The sequence below is a fragment of the Apostichopus japonicus genome, chromosome 5 (genome assembly GCF_037975245.1).
Source record: "Apostichopus japonicus isolate 1M-3 chromosome 5, ASM3797524v1, whole genome shotgun sequence".
NCBI classification, from domain to species: domain Eukaryota; kingdom Metazoa; phylum Echinodermata; class Holothuroidea; order Aspidochirotida; family Stichopodidae; genus Apostichopus; species Apostichopus japonicus.
Window position 1 is genome coordinate 4,915,597 of NC_092565.1, and position 16,342 is coordinate 4,931,938.

The 16,342-nt window shown below is 37.2% G+C and overlaps 1 protein-coding gene across 3 annotated transcripts; it reads left to right on the forward strand.

Annotated features, from left to right (window-relative positions):
• Positions 1-7,616: 7,616 nt before the first annotated feature.
• Positions 7,617-16,103, forward strand: LOC139967385 (DNA-directed DNA/RNA polymerase mu-like). 3 transcript variants are annotated; one of them, XM_071971112.1, is made up of 10 exons: positions 7,617-7,674; positions 9,459-9,660; positions 10,034-10,138; positions 10,984-11,169; positions 11,877-11,948; positions 12,671-12,794; positions 13,269-13,401; positions 14,275-14,634; positions 15,205-15,373; positions 15,685-16,095. In XM_071971112.1, exons 2-10 carry the CDS (start codon positions 9,601-9,603, stop codon positions 15,769-15,771), a joined length of 1,296 nt encoding a protein of 431 aa, XP_071827213.1. In that variant the 5' UTR covers positions 7,617-7,674; positions 9,459-9,600; the 3' UTR covers positions 15,772-16,095. The 3 variants fall into 3 exon arrangements, with proteins under 3 accessions (XP_071827213.1, XP_071827210.1, XP_071827212.1); XM_071971109.1 differs by lacking the exon at positions 7,617-7,674 and adding an exon at positions 7,682-7,996 and having other exon boundaries at positions 15,685-16,096; XM_071971111.1 differs by lacking the exon at positions 7,617-7,674 and adding an exon at positions 8,004-8,351 and having other exon boundaries at positions 15,685-16,103.
• Positions 16,104-16,342: the final 239 nt, after the last annotated feature.

The following is a 16,342-nucleotide window of genomic DNA, read 5'->3' on the forward strand; positions in this document are numbered from 1 at the left end:
TTTTCTAACCCGGGGGGCGTGTATTACTATATAAGCGGAGCGCCACCATTGGTTGGCGCGCAGCGTACAAGAAAATTTCTGGTTTTGGTACCCCCAGATCACCGGAAATGGCACTTGAAATGGCTTGAAACTGACCAACCATATGTACACTTTTGCCTGACAACCAAGTTTTTTCCAAATACTGTTTTTCTCATCTATAACCTTTTTGAAGATTGTCACCAGTCACACATCATGTTCGACTTCATCACATATCCTGTGGATCATTGCTTTTGTAGGTGATTCTTCATCGCGGCCCACAATATCCGTCAGCCCCACTGTTCAGAATTTGAAAATTCACAATTCTCGTGAATAAATTCACTTCAAAACATACCCATAATGTTGCACAAAATATCATCTATGGACAACCGATATAGAAAAACCTCCTTCAAACCCTAACAGACGGGTCAAAATTGCACGAGTGTGATGAAGTATGATGAAGAATGTTGGTTAGGGAATTTTCGAAAATTCAGACGGCTACTAAATAAAAAATTTCGTTGAAGGAAATAAAAATATACCAGTTATTTCCGAAACCGAACACTACACACATCGACAGTTTTGACCATGAGCGCAGATCAGTCTTGGATAATGGTGGGGACGCGTGTCTGTTCTATGACACTATCTAAGCGGAGCGCGACCATGGGTTCGCGCGTAGCGTACGATTTTTTGGGGCAAATATACCTCCCAGATCGCCGGAAATAACACTTCCCAGACCTAATGATGCTCCTAAACCTCCTTAAGTTTTAGATCTCATTGCTTAGAAATTTAGTTTGGAGAAATACATGGGCGTCTGCAGAAAGAAAATCAGGGGACAAATAATCCAAGTAGACTTTTGTATATACGATGGGTCTGGGGTCCTCTCCCAGAAAACAAATATAGACTGCCGCAAATGCGATTTTGCGTCCTATATTTAACAACTGTGGATAAAATACAATAAAATGAGAACTGCTGCATGTCATTTGCACAATGCTGGATCAAACTGCGCCAAAGTTCCATACAGGGGAACTTGAAATGCAAAGACAAATTGGTGGGGACACGGTATATCATGTCCCCACTACTGAAAAAGTTGGTGGGGACGCGTCCCGCTGTCCTCACCAGGATCTGCGCCCATGGTTTGGAGGCTGTTTATCGTGGAACGCCATTTTCATGCTCACTGATATGATGTGATATCTGCTGTTTGCTTTACAAATTCGAATAATTTTGTCACTGTTCCTCTTCTTCTTCCCGTTTTCTTGCCGTATTTTCTACTCCATCCTTTTCTCTCTTTCTTCTTTTTCTTTTCCTTCCTTCACCTCGTTGAAGTTGGCAAGTGTATACAGTTCCAAAGCTATTCAACAGCAACAAAACGTTATTTTGTGTATTTCTGTTGTGGGGTGAAGTTAGCGCTATGAGCTACAAGTTCCAATGCGCAAGGTGGGGGAAAGGGGCTAGAAATAATGTGTCGGTCAATTCTAACTCGGTTTTCGGTCGTTAATTGCTGATGTAGCCTACCAGGTAAAAGGTTGAAATGACTTTAACAATTTCAAATTTAATAATTTGATTTATTATGCCATTTGGAGCACATAACATAGGCTATAACAGAACATTACTGGCAAAAACTAGGGGGGGTTGATTGTGTGGGCCAACCCCCCCTCTTCAAAAAGTGGGGGGGTTAAAACCCCCCCAACCCCCCCTGTTTCTCCGCCACTGTTCAAAACACCACAGAAGGACGACCAGCACGTAGCGAAACGAAACACCCCTCCTATTTTATGTACGAGGTGAAACCTAGTGGGAGGTGGGTTTGGAAGGCATGGGTGTGGAATCTTCATGCACAACAGGACGCGTGCTTCATGATATCCCTTTAACGATATACCATCGGATATTTCATGCACAATGTCGTCTAGCTATCACGAGTAAAGAAATTATGTCCACATTTATTTATCCCAGTGAACCAAACGAGCGACAGGCAGACAGGGGTTATCATGAAAAAATGATAGTAGTAAACGTTTCAAAGTGGAATTGAAACAAACACAAATACAATAAAAAATATAAAAAATGGTAAAATTTACGATCATAAACCAAAAGTCACCTTGATAAGACATCGATATCCTTAAAACCAGGGGGGAAAGACTACCGGTACTGTATTTATGTTCACAGACGTTGAATGTGACAAACCTGCTGAGCTTTTTGGTTTAGTTATAACTGAGGGTATTCTTGTACTAGGGATGGGTGTTAAGATTTAATGTCCGAGGGGAAGGGTCTAAGGGGAGGGTGGATACTCACCTTTGAGAATTTTATCCCCCCCCCCACATGATTTGTTCGGGGAGGGTTAAGTACGTTAGGGCCCCAAGAATTATATGCGTGATTGCGCCCATGCAGCCAGAGAGTGATTTGGAGTGCAATCACGCATGAAATCAGTATAGGCCTATTCTCTGGAAGATCGATTAAAAGTTCATTCTGGGTATCTTTTAACTTATTAATTGAAATGAGTGAATGGAAACGATTTAGAATAAGCTCCACTGAATTCTTTCACGAAGCATGAAAAGTCTGGTATATAGTGATGTGCATATGTCTACATCATATTTGTATTCATACCTGCACGCAGTGTTTTAACGTGTCCGTACGTGTGCATCCACCGTGACCGATGTTGGCAAAAACATGTGGAAAAAGAAGTGAACGATTTTCTACGTGATTTGTGGATATTTTGACAAATGTGTCATCAGTATTGACAATTGGATTGGTTCAGCTATATATGGTCATTCTGGCGGTTTGGAGTCACCATAAATAACTTTGTTTGACTTTATTTTCACATTCTCGAGCATGGGATGAATGATTCCACAGTCTAAATTTCGACTTAAAATCTCGACTTTCAAATCTCGATATTTCGCCTTAAATCTTTTATTCCCCCCCCCCCCCCACAAACATTTCCCTACAAAATCACCGTACAATTGAATACTTTGAAACGGTTTTCCAATGAGCTCTTTAAGCTATACCTGCGGAGCGATGCTTTTTATGATGCTCGAGTGACAGCTCATTTCTTATTCCAGTTTGTCGATGAAATTTGAAAATGCCCTGTGAATCTGTCCGTTGGTTCAATCAGCCATAGCACGCGAGAAAGAAAAGGCAAGCCCACCCCCCAAAAACAGCAACCCGACCTGTCGCCCCACCCCTCCCACCCAAAAAATTATGATAAAAGAACAGTTTACTTGTTTGTTGGTTTATGACTGACAAGTTAATACCAAAATTGATTTTTCAAGGAGTCGACGTTTCAACTTTAAATCTTGAAATGTGGATTTTAAAGTCGACAAGAATGCAATGGTATGGAAAATGGAACCTTGTGTAGATGGAATTGGGCGGTGGGTAGTAGCTTTTAAGCTTTAATAGGGATGCAAGCTAGTGGTACATCAAACTTTTATGGGGTTATTGTGGAAATCAGAGGTCAAATAGTGGGAATTGAAGGTGGGAAGGGGGAGGATTCAGAGCATCCCTAGGGTACGCTGCTTATCACAACCAACACAATCCATGTGAACTTATAAAGTAGACTTAACTACAATTTATGATTTGAAAAGAAAACATACTTATTCTTTGAAGTCCGTCATCACAGGTTGATTACAAGAAAGTTGAATATATTATACTGTATAATGGACTAATTGATTCATATACCAACACTTTTTGAGGCAGGGTGAAGTCAGGGTTGGTGATGGGGGTGGGGGGGTCGGGAGGGGGAGTGGGGACTGTTGCAAATCAAAAATTCTTTCATTTGTTTCAAACTTTTAATTTTGGTGACAGTCTCCCTTATAATCCCCTTGCCTTAGTTTCCTAATAAATCAAAACAATGGTATTTCTAGTTCATTATGAAGATGTGAAACATCAAGAGAAAATATATAACAAAATAAGAAAAACAAAGAAAAATTATTTCTGTAAATTGTATAATTGTTATTTTCCACTGTTAAATAGACTTTTCCATGTTTGAGCATGTATTTGTTCTCATTCATTCCATTCCGACTTAATAGCCACTGTTGTTTGTGAAGATATAATAAAATAAGATCGGAAACAGGGCAATAACTCTTCGTTAATCAAGAGATATTCAATTTGTACCAAACCAATGATTGTATATACAAACACACTATGATTATTGCAAAACAACTTGAAAGGATAAATACCCTGCCAGCCACTATAATTGATAGTATACATGGCCATAGGTATCCTTGTGTTTATACGGCACGGCACTGCAGATATGCTATGCAGACACCATCTACTTAACAAATATTCTTACTTTCTAGGAACAGAGTTTACTATTTATGCCATGGATTGACAAGGAATGGCTAGGAGGAGGCAGGAATCTTCACAAGTAAACCAACATTAGAATTGAATGATCTAAAATCTTTATCTCTAGGAACTTTCATAAAGTCAATACAAGGTGCTTAAGAATGTGCAGTAACACACCATGCTTTATTGTTTTATAAAATACTGAAGAGGTTAAAACATGCAGTACCTGTTACTTTTGAACACATTCATATTTCATATAATTATCTGTTCTGCTCCAGAACTGTTGTTAGTGGGTCCCCAAAGTGGAAAATGTTCATTTTCAATGCTATATTATGTTTGTATATCAAAGGAAAGACCAGGGATAGAGTTGGTGAGAAAAAACTCTCGGCAGCTACAGTTAGGATCAAAGAGCTAGATTTGCATTCATTTTGTATGAAAAAAAAGTCAGTTAAAAGTTCATGTGCCTAACTCAGCTTGGTATTTTGTGTACAAGCAGCCAATGGGCATGGTCACAGCATGCATATATTTTTTTCCTGGTTAGAGGTCTCATGAATGACTGATTCCTTTCCCTTTGAGAAAACAGACACTTCAAAATTAGATTTGAAGTGAAATTAGAAGGGTGTAAGGTAGACAATCAGTCGTTTCCATCCTGGGGATATTTCATTCACATTGTTTACTTGTTTCTTGGCAACAAACAAACATGAAGTATGCAAACGATTCCAACATTTATGATCCATTCTGGGAAAATAAGTGTTATAAACACTTTGTAGATTTGTTGAGTAGATATACAACCTGTGTATTGAAAGAAAAGACTAATTTCTCCCTTTCAACTCCTTGAGAGAGTCAACCAATAGATCACTGTTGGATTGTTGTCTCACACCACATGGTGACTATCTGCTGGTGATATGTGATCTATCCATGTATTAAACAACTATGCATTCATCGAATCATAATGAATAACGAGCAAATGAGGCTCACAAAGTCAATTGCATCCTTCAAGAGTAATCAGCTGCTTTTCATTATAAACATGACCTCACCACTCCTCTACAATCTCTTTTTGTACTATTGTGTAGCACAATCATGATTAACTGTTTAGACCCCAACCACCCACACCACCCCCCTTCCCCCCCCCCCCCAAACTTAAACCTTTGCTCACAAATGTGTCCACTTAACACTTTGGCTCATCTGTTTGGTACACAAGCACAGGTCAGAGGATGTTGTTTGGATTTTTCTCATATTCGATCTCTGCCAATGGGCCATACTTTTGACAATTAAGCACATGCTCATGGCTGTGTGATAATTTACTACACAATATTATCAAAGCAGATTACTCAGATTGTCGAGATTGAAGGCAAAATGAGGCTTTAAGGAAAAATTGCTTAGACACAGCATAGTGTGTTAATCAACTTCACTGTTCACATAAGTCAATTCAGAGAGCATGTCTTGAATATGAACTGCGAGGATCCCCTTTAATGCAAGGTCATACAAAACTTCAATTATTTGCACCATAAATTTCTCACTGCAAATCCACCCGACTGGCAGATCGTATTCTTCCAGGCTAGATTACGACTCTTCCAGTCATGGTAGCTTTTTGAAGCAAAATACTGGAGACTTCCTTGGAATGTTCCTTATTCCCATTTTGATTTCTTAGGCTTCATCAACGTTGATCCATCTTCAAAGTATTGTTCGTACATCATCTGATCTTTCTGATTTTCTTTTACAGCGTTCATGTAAGCTATGTATGCAACACTGCCTGTTAGTGCAATTAAACCAAAAGCCATAACCACTTTATTCTGTAATGAAAAATATTGCAATAATGGTAAAATATTAAAGATGTATTTTTATATTGAAGTTACTTCAATCCATGTTGCCATTTGTGAGAGGTAATGGAAAGCTATTTGAAAAAAATAAAAAAATCACTTATTTTAGTCCACCAGCAGGAATGATGTAAACTAGTTATGAAAACTTGAAACATTTGCAAATAAAAGAGCCAAGCATTGTACTTGTATTAATGAATGTAATACAAAAGCCAGTTGCACTGGTAAAAGCAGTTAGTTCATAATTCTGAAATCAAACTATCTAATTAAATTCAGTGTATCCAAGTATGTGTAAATATTAATTTGCTTTGGTACAATGATGCAAATTATAACTCCAAAGTCTAAAGCAAACAAAATGTAGCTTAAAAGGGTAAATGAAGTATAATTAATATAACTTCAAAAAACTTGAAAATCACTTGGGTAAGTTGAAAGACTGAATTGTGGAAACACCTTGCAGTATTAACACATTCCATTACAAGGGTACTATAAAAAAAAAAATAGATAATCGGAAACTTTATTATTCCAACTTTTTTTTCAAATCCAGTAAAGATTAATAGCTGTTGAGATTCTGAGAGTTTAGGTAAAGGAAAGACAATACACTTACTGGCTTGACAAACAGCTCAAAGTTAACTGCTCTAAACAAAGTTGTTGTCCTTGCTCCTCTCAGACCAGTCTCATGAGTTGAGGGATTTACTGTTTTCCCTATTTCTTGAGCCTTTTCTGTAGTTTGGACTGGTCGACTTTCTTGACTGCCCATCGTACGCTAAGATATATAAAGATGATGATAAAGATCTAAAGATTTACATGTAACAGGTATAAAGAATGATAAACATTGATTAAATAAGAGGATTCAATTAGTTATTAAAAGGGGAATAAATGAAGGCAAAATGCATGGTACTACTGAATGGAATGGTGACTTGGAAGGTTGTGTGGAAGCAGTAGAAAAGTGTTTTTTTCCTTCTGGACACATGAATAATTTGTTTAGATCAAGTACCTCACATCCTATCAAATCCAAAGTATAACTATAAGAAACAGTATGAATTACCTAGGCCTAGAGAACTGTAGGTGCAGCTATGCTGCTTCCTCATCATACTCACGCTTGTTCAATGCAAGCTGGCTAAGCCTATGTCACCTTTTCATCGGGCTAAGGGATAACAAGGCTATAGTTAGAAGTGTTTAAGTAAATTAAGAAATAAAGACCCATTCAGAGCCTTTAGTGTTGGTGTTGAAATTTACATTATGGGAAAGGCCTATAGCCTAACACAGTTAGGATAGGACAGGCATTGAAATAATTCAGTCATAGCCTATGTGATTGATGATTACTGTTAATAATAAGAGCTATAATCGGGAAGATTTTGATGTTTTTAATGCTTCGTCAGTAGACACTTTCTGATATATGTACAACTTACATGTTGATGCTAAGACTACCTTAAGACTCCAACTGTCGACCTCGTCAGTCATTCAGTAACATTATTTCATCATACTGTACTTCAACAATTCAAATCCCATGCTTTACACAGCGATCACGAATATGTAGGTAGCAGACGACGTCTGGATCACAGACGCACACCAGGTAGGAAAAACAATGATAGAAAAATTCTTAAGGATAACTTTACTTGACAAAAGATGCAAGTTTGCACATTAAAATAAAAAAATTGAACTAGCAAGAACAAACGCATTTTTAGGGATGTTTATTTAACTATCATTTCTAGGCGTATATTTCGGTTTAAGAGCAAGATGGCAGCTGCCGGAGGGAAACTACCCTCGTCGGGCTCCAGATCAAGCAAAGATCCCGCGGTTATGTTTATCGTAGGGAGTAAAATACAGAAAGTTCGACTAATTCACATGAAGAAAAGCGCAAACAAGAAAGGATTTTTGGTGGATGAAACTCTTTCGTAAGGGCTTATGTTGATTCCGAATCCTTTTTCATGTTGTTAATCCTGTAACATTGGCTGTTAATGTTGTTATGCCGTCAACCATACATAAGTACTACTTCCACGAATTTAACATTTGACTCATCACACCTCAAACTTCATTTAGCTACAGAAAACAGCCCTCCTATATTCTAATTAAAACAAATATCTAAATTACGCTAGTGACCATCAAATCTAGTCTGCAAGGAATTCAATGAATGACTGTTCGATATGAAAAAAGAGGCAACTACAGGCCATCAGGATTTCTTCACTATGGACATGAAACAAAATACTATAGCCCAAGGTCTTTAAAATTGTGTGGGTTATCCCTGCTCAGGTACAATCATTTGGTTTTTCAGATTCAAGCCCTCCTAACTTTTGACCTGCACTAATTCCATTGGAGCTTGGTCTACTCAATATGGGACTGTCCATGTTCCCCTTTTTGAAAGTATTATTGAAAGGAAAGTCCATTGGGAAACTTACTTTTGATTGATAAAATGGAACATATTCCAAGCATAGTGCATGGGTTCTTTAGATATTGATGATAAAAGTTGTCACATTCATACCAAAAGTGAACTTGAAGCAAAGAGGTGTGTCATAGTGACAGCAAAATGCTTAGTGTTACTTTACTTTATTTGTCACTTTGTTGTTTTTACTTTGTATCGGATTTTAACTAAAGGGATTATGTGAACCTCTAAAGAGTTTGCTTAATTGCTATACAGTATATAGTTTGCTATTAAAATTGTGGTAATGATTCCAACCATGTAATATTTAGCTTCACAGTTAGCACCACTGTAAAGAGTACAGCTCAAATATGAGCCTACTTGAAAGTGACTTTCAAATAACATCACTGCATAGCAAACTTTCTCTTTCTAATGATATGTCAAGATGGTCAATACTTCAGAGTTGTAATTATTTTTCAAGATGTTTTTCAATGAAGTAATATGGTTTCTCAATTAGAGAAAAGTTAATGTATGTGCATTAAGTATCTCGTGAAAGTACAGTATAATTGTTTCACTTGTTCTCCTGAATATTGAGGATTAAAGGTAATAGACCTGTATTGCCCCCAAATATGCTAGAAAATGAATGGTCACCAATGCTCAAATTTCAACAAGCTTTTCACAGCCACTGTTACAGAAATTACCCACATAAAGATAATAGAACTGTTGACTTGAATGTTTGTCAATGTCAAAGACCAATTTGGAGAATCAGAGCCTCTCGGAAAGTACTTTTGAAAACTTTTTGAAAGCAATTTAAAGCATGTTAAAATTTGGTGGCAATAATGATGACCTTTAACCTTTGCATACCTTTATAATGGACCCAATAATAATGACCTTGAACTGTGTGCTGCTTTCTTAAAGCTTTGTCATAATGTTAGTTGAGAGTGCTTGCTTTGAGCAGTGCGTGGTATGATTTTTTTATTTTTTATTCCAAAACGTTGCAGAGAAAAAGTGACTCATATTATCTCTGAACTGGAAACACAAGATCAAGTTGTCAAGTCTTTGAAAAAGTCTCATCCGTCCTCTGATGTTGAAAAGATCTGTGGTCAATGCCATGTCGTTACACTCGAGTATTTCACTTCTTGCATGGAAGAGGGAATCTTTGTGGAAGTTTGTGACCATCACAGACTGAAGACTGGAAAGCGGGTAATTTTGAGGACAATTTAATTTTTGTTTGTGTTTTTGAAAATTGAAGTAATGCAACAGATCATGTATATACATAGCCACAGTTGATACACTTTCTAAATACCCAATATTTAAATGGATATTGCTGATGAAAGTGTAAACCAACATGACCATGACAATAGAAACATGAAGGCACACACTTAGATGCACTCTAAAAAACCAGTATGTTTGATTTAAATTAATTTCTAACAATTTTATCTTTAAAATAAAATAAAACTGTTAGCGAACTGCTTATCCACTAGAGAGCCTGTGTAAGAATTTTATCTTTCATCTTGTAAATGAATTGTAATCAATAATCTGCACATTATTATCAAATTTGTTTGTTCCTCTAAAGGTTGCACCTATTATGCAGAGCAAGACAGAAGAAAATCCTTATGAGAATGCCAAATATTGCTGTCAGAGGATAACTCCTTTACATAGCGTCAACAAGAAGTTCTCGGTGAGATAGCCTACAAGCTTCCTCTGTAATCTTTCTTTCCTCCATTTTACCCTGTATCGTCAAATTGTTAAAACAAATGCAGCCTGTTCAAAAAAAGTAATGTTACGTTTAAAAATCTTGGGACAAATGTAATAAAAACGACTTTATATTTCATTGAAGGCAAATCATCAAAGCAACCAAGCAAAAAACATTCTTTATTAAAGATATTACATTGTATGAGGCCACTTAAGTATATTATTGAAATTAATTGAAATTGATATAATTGATGATGGATAACAGAAAGATCCAGTATCGACAGCAAGTTATCAGTGAAACCAAAGATTGTGTAGACTACAGCAATATATCTGTTTTCCTAATGACATTTTTCTGACAATGAAAAAGTGTTAAATATGCCATCATTGATATCACAATTGGAGAGGAAGATCAGCACATCTCCTTGTCCCTCCCCTTCTCTCTTCTGTCATCTTCTAATGTGGAAAGAACTTGCTCACAATGACAAACAGCTGCCCCACTTTCTCCCGCTCTGACCCTAGTCAGGTCTTTACAAAGATGCCTCCCATGGTAACGATGCATTTCGGGTTTGCCAGAAAATTGACAGTGGACCCATTGGTCTGATCTTTGATTTTTGGCTCAGTTTTTCCAGAAACGATGAATTAGGAAGGTTCATCTAGTAACTCCCCATGATGTCAGTGGAGGTCATTGCGGCATAGATATTTAAACTCTTTATGTAAGGTAGAGGTAGATGCTTAGGGCATTATGTGTCATGAAAACTTGAACATTGCTATATTTAGACATACCAAATAAATGGATTCACTGTTCTTTAATTTCTTGTTTTTGTCAATTAGGATGCCCTAGAGTTGCTAGAGAAACATGCAGATTTTCTTGGAGGTGATAATAACCTTGGCAGGGCGTTGGCATTTCGCAAAGCATCTGCTGCACTTCGCGCCTACCCTAAACAGATCAAAAGCATGGGAGATGTTGAAGACTTGTATGATCTGAAAGGAGGGAAGCATTGTAAAAGAATCATACAGGTAAGGTTACAAAGCTGTTTGATTGAGTTTTTAGTTGAGATTTGGCAAAAATATTTATGCTGAAGACAAGAAAATGCAGCTGTGTGGAGAGGATTGCAATTATGTATAAGAGAGAAGAAATGAAGCTCTGACCTTAGCAAGGTCAAAGTTTGAGGGAGTGTTGTGGTCAAATGGTTAAGGCAGTGGATTTGTGATCTAAGGATTGCAAGTTCGAGTCCTGGCCAGATCATTGCGTTGTGTCCTTGGGCGAGGTACTTTATCTCCATTGCCTCTCTTCACCCAGGTGTATAAATGGGGACCTGTGACATAAAACTGTCAGCTGGGCACGGTTTAGCTGCTGCCAAGTGGAGGGATTGTCTCTTTGTTTGACAGGTTATCGTTGACCGGGGTAATATTGTTAAGCGCTTTGAGCCTTTGAGAAAAGGCACTATATATTAAAAAATATATGAATGAACAAGCCTGGGAAAGTGCTCTCCAGAAGGTAACTGGTAAAATAGAAAAAGCAAAGGTTAGAAAAGCAGAAGGAATTACATATCATTTGGTAAAGTTAATGTATATAAAAAGAAAACTAGCACATGAGAGGACATTAGGAATTGATTTGAAGGACAGCTGGATGATAAAAGGACGGCACAATATATGCACTCTTGTAAACTTGTATACATTTAAATATGTATATATCCAACATGTTATTTGACTTCTATTCTCAGGAGTTACTGGAAGATGGATTTTCAACAGAAGTAGAAAACATCCAAGGAGATGAATGGTTCGAGGTCATGCAGGTAAGTTCATTAAAAGCAGAGAAGAATATTGATGTCGGTGACCATTTGTGGCAATTCTAGCATGTTTTAGATGCAAAGGAGAGTACCTCTAAGGAAGAACATCATTTGAGCAGCATGAGTACATAATAGAAAATTTGAAAAAGAGAAAGTTATCTTATACTGTCTTATCAAGAATTAAGACTATTTAAATTAAGAAGTTACTCAGTGCATACATGTATGGTGTTGGTCTAAGTTTCTCTTCACAACATTTGGTTATTGTGTTGCTCATAAAGGCTCACTTGGTTTCAATAATCCTATTCTTAAAGGGTACTGAACCTTTCATAATTTCAGGACTATTTGATATTCGATTTGTTGGCTGATCTTCCCTCCTTCCCACCCCCATCCCCAAATGTAAAGGAAAACATTCAACTTTCATTCATTACTTCATAGGGATTCTTTAAACATATGAAAGTTGTCAGAGCTAAAATGTGTAGATCTATGTACAAAATGGCTTGGATCCTAACACTGATGTTTTTATATCAAGTTGAACACACACATAGCTTATGGTATGTAAAAAAAAAGGAAAGCCAACAAGCAAAAAAGGAGTAATCATGAAAACAGTTTTTAAATACAAGTTGCCCAAAAGTTGTCGGTTTGCCACCCCTACTTGTATATTTGCTATTAACACACTACTCTTGTTACAAGTTTTACTGTGTGTGATGCTACTTTTCATCTTTCAATAGGCTTTCACAGGTATCTTTGGATGTGGCCCTGCAACGGCACGAAAGTGGTATGATCTGGGTCATCGCACCTTGGACGACATTAGACGTTCGGAATATTCGAACCTCTCGATTGAGCAAAGAAAAGGTAAGGTCAAGTAGAATTCCTTCCACCAAGGAAATGTTATACTATGAGTTACGATTGATGACTTGAGGGGCCTGGTAAAGTTAACAGAATCATTTCTCAACCTATATTCACATTAAGCTTGAACTGACAATTGTAAATTGAAATTTACTCAGTATTTTATTCTCTTCTCCCAAATAAAATTCATTTCTACGTCAGTAAAAGTTGTTTGCCATGATGAGGTTATTCACTCATGTTCTTGCCGTATACATTCATGAAACTTCTGAAAATTCATGAAAGTTTTAAAAATTCAAAGCTTAATTTGACTATCGAGAAGTTCATTTCACCAACTAGTGTACAAATATGTTCATTACATTTTTTTTATTTGGAATATTCCTTAAACTATCATCAATTCTATTCCTTTTCTGCACTCTTACAATTTTCATCCAATAAAGATATTAATTTTTTTGGTCGTGGGAATTTTCCCTTTTCTCGTAGGTCTGGAGCATTTCACTGACTTAAACACACCTGTAACACGACGAGAAGCAGAGAAGATACACTCCATCGTGAAAACAGAAGCAGAAAGAATATTGCCAGGAGTTACAGTCATTATGACAGGAGGGTTTATTCGGTAATCTACTTTGAATGGGGAATCCAGGGTTTTATGAAACTTCAACAATCACACTGAAATGTCATCATATTTTGCCCTCCATTTAAGCTAAAAGCTGCTAAAAGATTTCATAAGAACTGTTTCTGGAGGTTTGGTCCATCCATGGTTTTTCTCAGACATTAAGGGGCGTCCAATTAGAGAAATTGATTCTCTCAGTGCAGGTGGATGCGTTGAGTCTTGTGGTTTAAACACTTGTTGAAGTTTGATCACAGGTGAAACTGAAAATTATTTAACTTTCTAGTATATTTGAGGTCACCTTTTGATTGCATTATCAACTGAGAGCACTTTTTTTTTTTTTTAATGAGTAAAATTTTCTTTGCAAAATGAATAGGAAATTTGAAAGTGCTGATATTGTATATTTAATTTATGTTTGAGATAAAGAAATACATAAAAGGAGGAGTTTGTCCCAAATATTTCTCAACAATTTTTTTTGATGAAGTAACCTAGAAGGCACGTAAGTTGTAAGCCTAATTAGATCTGACTAAAAGCAAAAAATATGCCTGGAACCTGGAAATGATTATCTGTAATTTGCTATTAATTTTTACCTTTAAACAAAGGTATCTGAAAATATGGTCCGTTGGGTTACTCCACAGATAGACATATTGCGGACCGCATGCAACCCCTCTGTGACTTACATGCACACTCACAGCAGGAACACTTTTGAAGCCTTATTAATGTGGACCATGTATTACCCTATAACACAGAAAGCAAGAAAAATACATCCAAAACTAGGTCCTTGTAAGTCCATCACAAATGCCAACTTTACTTTATAAGAGAATTTATGAGAGTAATTTTACATGCTCCAATGAGATCCTTTTCCAATTTTTTCCTCAGGGGTAAAGATTCGGGTCACGACGTTGACTTCCTCATCTCCCATCCCGAAGAGGGTAGAGAAGAGGAGCTATTGGCACAGCTCCTTCAAAACCTGAGAGCTCACCTCATCTACACGGACGTTCAGAGGAATACGTACGGCGAGGCACCGATATCGGTCAAACGTCAGAGCGTCATGGACCACTTTGAGAGATGTTTCAGCATCTTCAAATTACCAAAAGATGAAGACGTGGTGACTACATCCGGCATAGACGAGGAACGAATTCACGCAGATGAAGAAGAACCGTCATCGCCTTGTAAGAAGCTGAAGACTTCTGGGAGAAGCAGTGGATCTACTCATGGAACCAGTGAAAATGAATCAAAGTAAGAACCTCTTATTATCATCTTGTTTTTTCCCATATTGAATATTAAAAGAATGTCAATATTAGCTTTCTCAAACCTTAAAATGGTTTTTGATTTACTATTCGGGTTACTGTTTACCCCCCCCCTAAGTAGTGAAAGAGGTTTTGATAAATCAGCCTCAATTCATGCATGTATCATGATTTAGTTTGTTTTTGCAATTATTCAAGGTGAATCGTTTCTTCCGTTCCATTAATTGTTGGTTATTATGGTGTGATGGCCATTGATAATGTTATATTATGAGTGGGATCCTGGCTCAGTTGATTAAATAGAAGATACATTACAAGTATAGTATGCAGTGGGTTATGGGTTTTGAGGTGAGGGTGAGTTACGGGAGAATATTTCCCCTTCCCCTCCCTCTATCCCCCTCACTTCTTCCTCTCTCCCCTACCCTTCTGGTCCTTGTAATCTCTTTGCTTGTGGCAAATTTCACTCCTGTCATTGCTAAACTAAGCGGTGTTCTCAGTGATGTGCACACCATCGTAAAGACAACAGATTAAATACAAAAGCTCTATTGTTATTCTTCTGTAACAGATCATGGATTGCCAGAAGGGTAGACTTTGTCATGACGCCAGCCAGTCAGCATGCCTTTGCTCTCATGGGCTGGACAGGCTCTCGAATGTTCTGTCGTTCCATTCGAGACTACGCCAATAAAGAAATGAATATGATATTAACCAGTCATGGACTATTCGACAAAGTAAATGTAAGGAGCAACATTCTTTTGGGGTGGGGGGGGTACATTAGGTGGTAATGTGATGGTAGGAAGGGTTGGGGGTGGGGTAGGAGGGGTGAAGAGTACTTGGTGAAAAATTGATCATGCTTACATACTCCAAAGGTAGTAAAATATCTGGCCTATGTAAGTCTATAAATTGGATAAGTTTTTGAAATGATTCAGGGGATGACTTTATAATGTCCTGTAGGGGGAAGTGTTTACTACTTTATGTGCTACTGGGATGTCATGCAGTACTTTGTATAAATCTTGTGGCAAAACAGACTCTTTTTGATTTATTACAGAACTGTTCCTTGGAAGCCAAGACAGAAAGAGAGATATTTCAGCATCTTAATCTTACCTACCGAGAACCTCACGAGAGAAATTGCTAAGAGGAGAAGAACAAGTTTCAGGGATCATGCTACACATTTCCTACCTCAGAAATATTCATTTTTTTTATCATTTTTTATGAAAAAGTACTAGATGATTTTGTCATTTTAGACATGAACTCTGTAAACTTTGCATTCGTAAGAGATCTCTCATTTAAGTATGACTTTTATTTGATCTGAAATCTAATTTGCATAGAGAGCTAGATAGCATTAGCAATATGTAATCAGTACCTAAAAACCAGACATTTACCGTAGTATAAAAACATGCACTATACACTTCTGCAATTGTAACTTGCCACAAAATCTATTGACTTGCAAGTGGTTTATAATTTTTTATCTGAAGAAAGCTTTCATTGCCAGGTGGAAGTGGTCTAAGTTAATGAGTATTCCTACCCTTTTATAGGGTGAAACTTTGATTCAATGAGCTTGGCAGTAAGCCATGTATGATCAGAGCTATTGAAGGAATGTTAGGATTGTTTGCCTATCTGTGCTCAAATTGGAGTAGATAGATGGGTAAATTACGATCAACAAAATTTTATTTTCTGTTTTTTTAATTCTGTGAATCTATCCAGCA

What these genes read in the sequence shown, in the direction of transcription:
- LOC139967385 (XM_071971109.1), top strand. Translation starts at nt 7,839, where the DNA reads ATGGCAGCTGCCGGAGGGAAACTACCCTCGTCGGGCTCCAGATCAAGC. An exon ending in ATGACAGGAGGGTTTATTCG is followed by an intron (nt 13,402 to 14,274) that starts GTAATCTACTTT and finishes TTTTTTCCTCAG; the next exon opens with GGGTAAAGATTCGGGTCACG. An exon ending in GACTATTCGACAAAGTAAAT is followed by an intron (nt 15,374 to 15,684) that starts GTAAGGAGCAAC and finishes GATTTATTACAG; the next exon opens with AACTGTTCCTTGGAAGCCAA.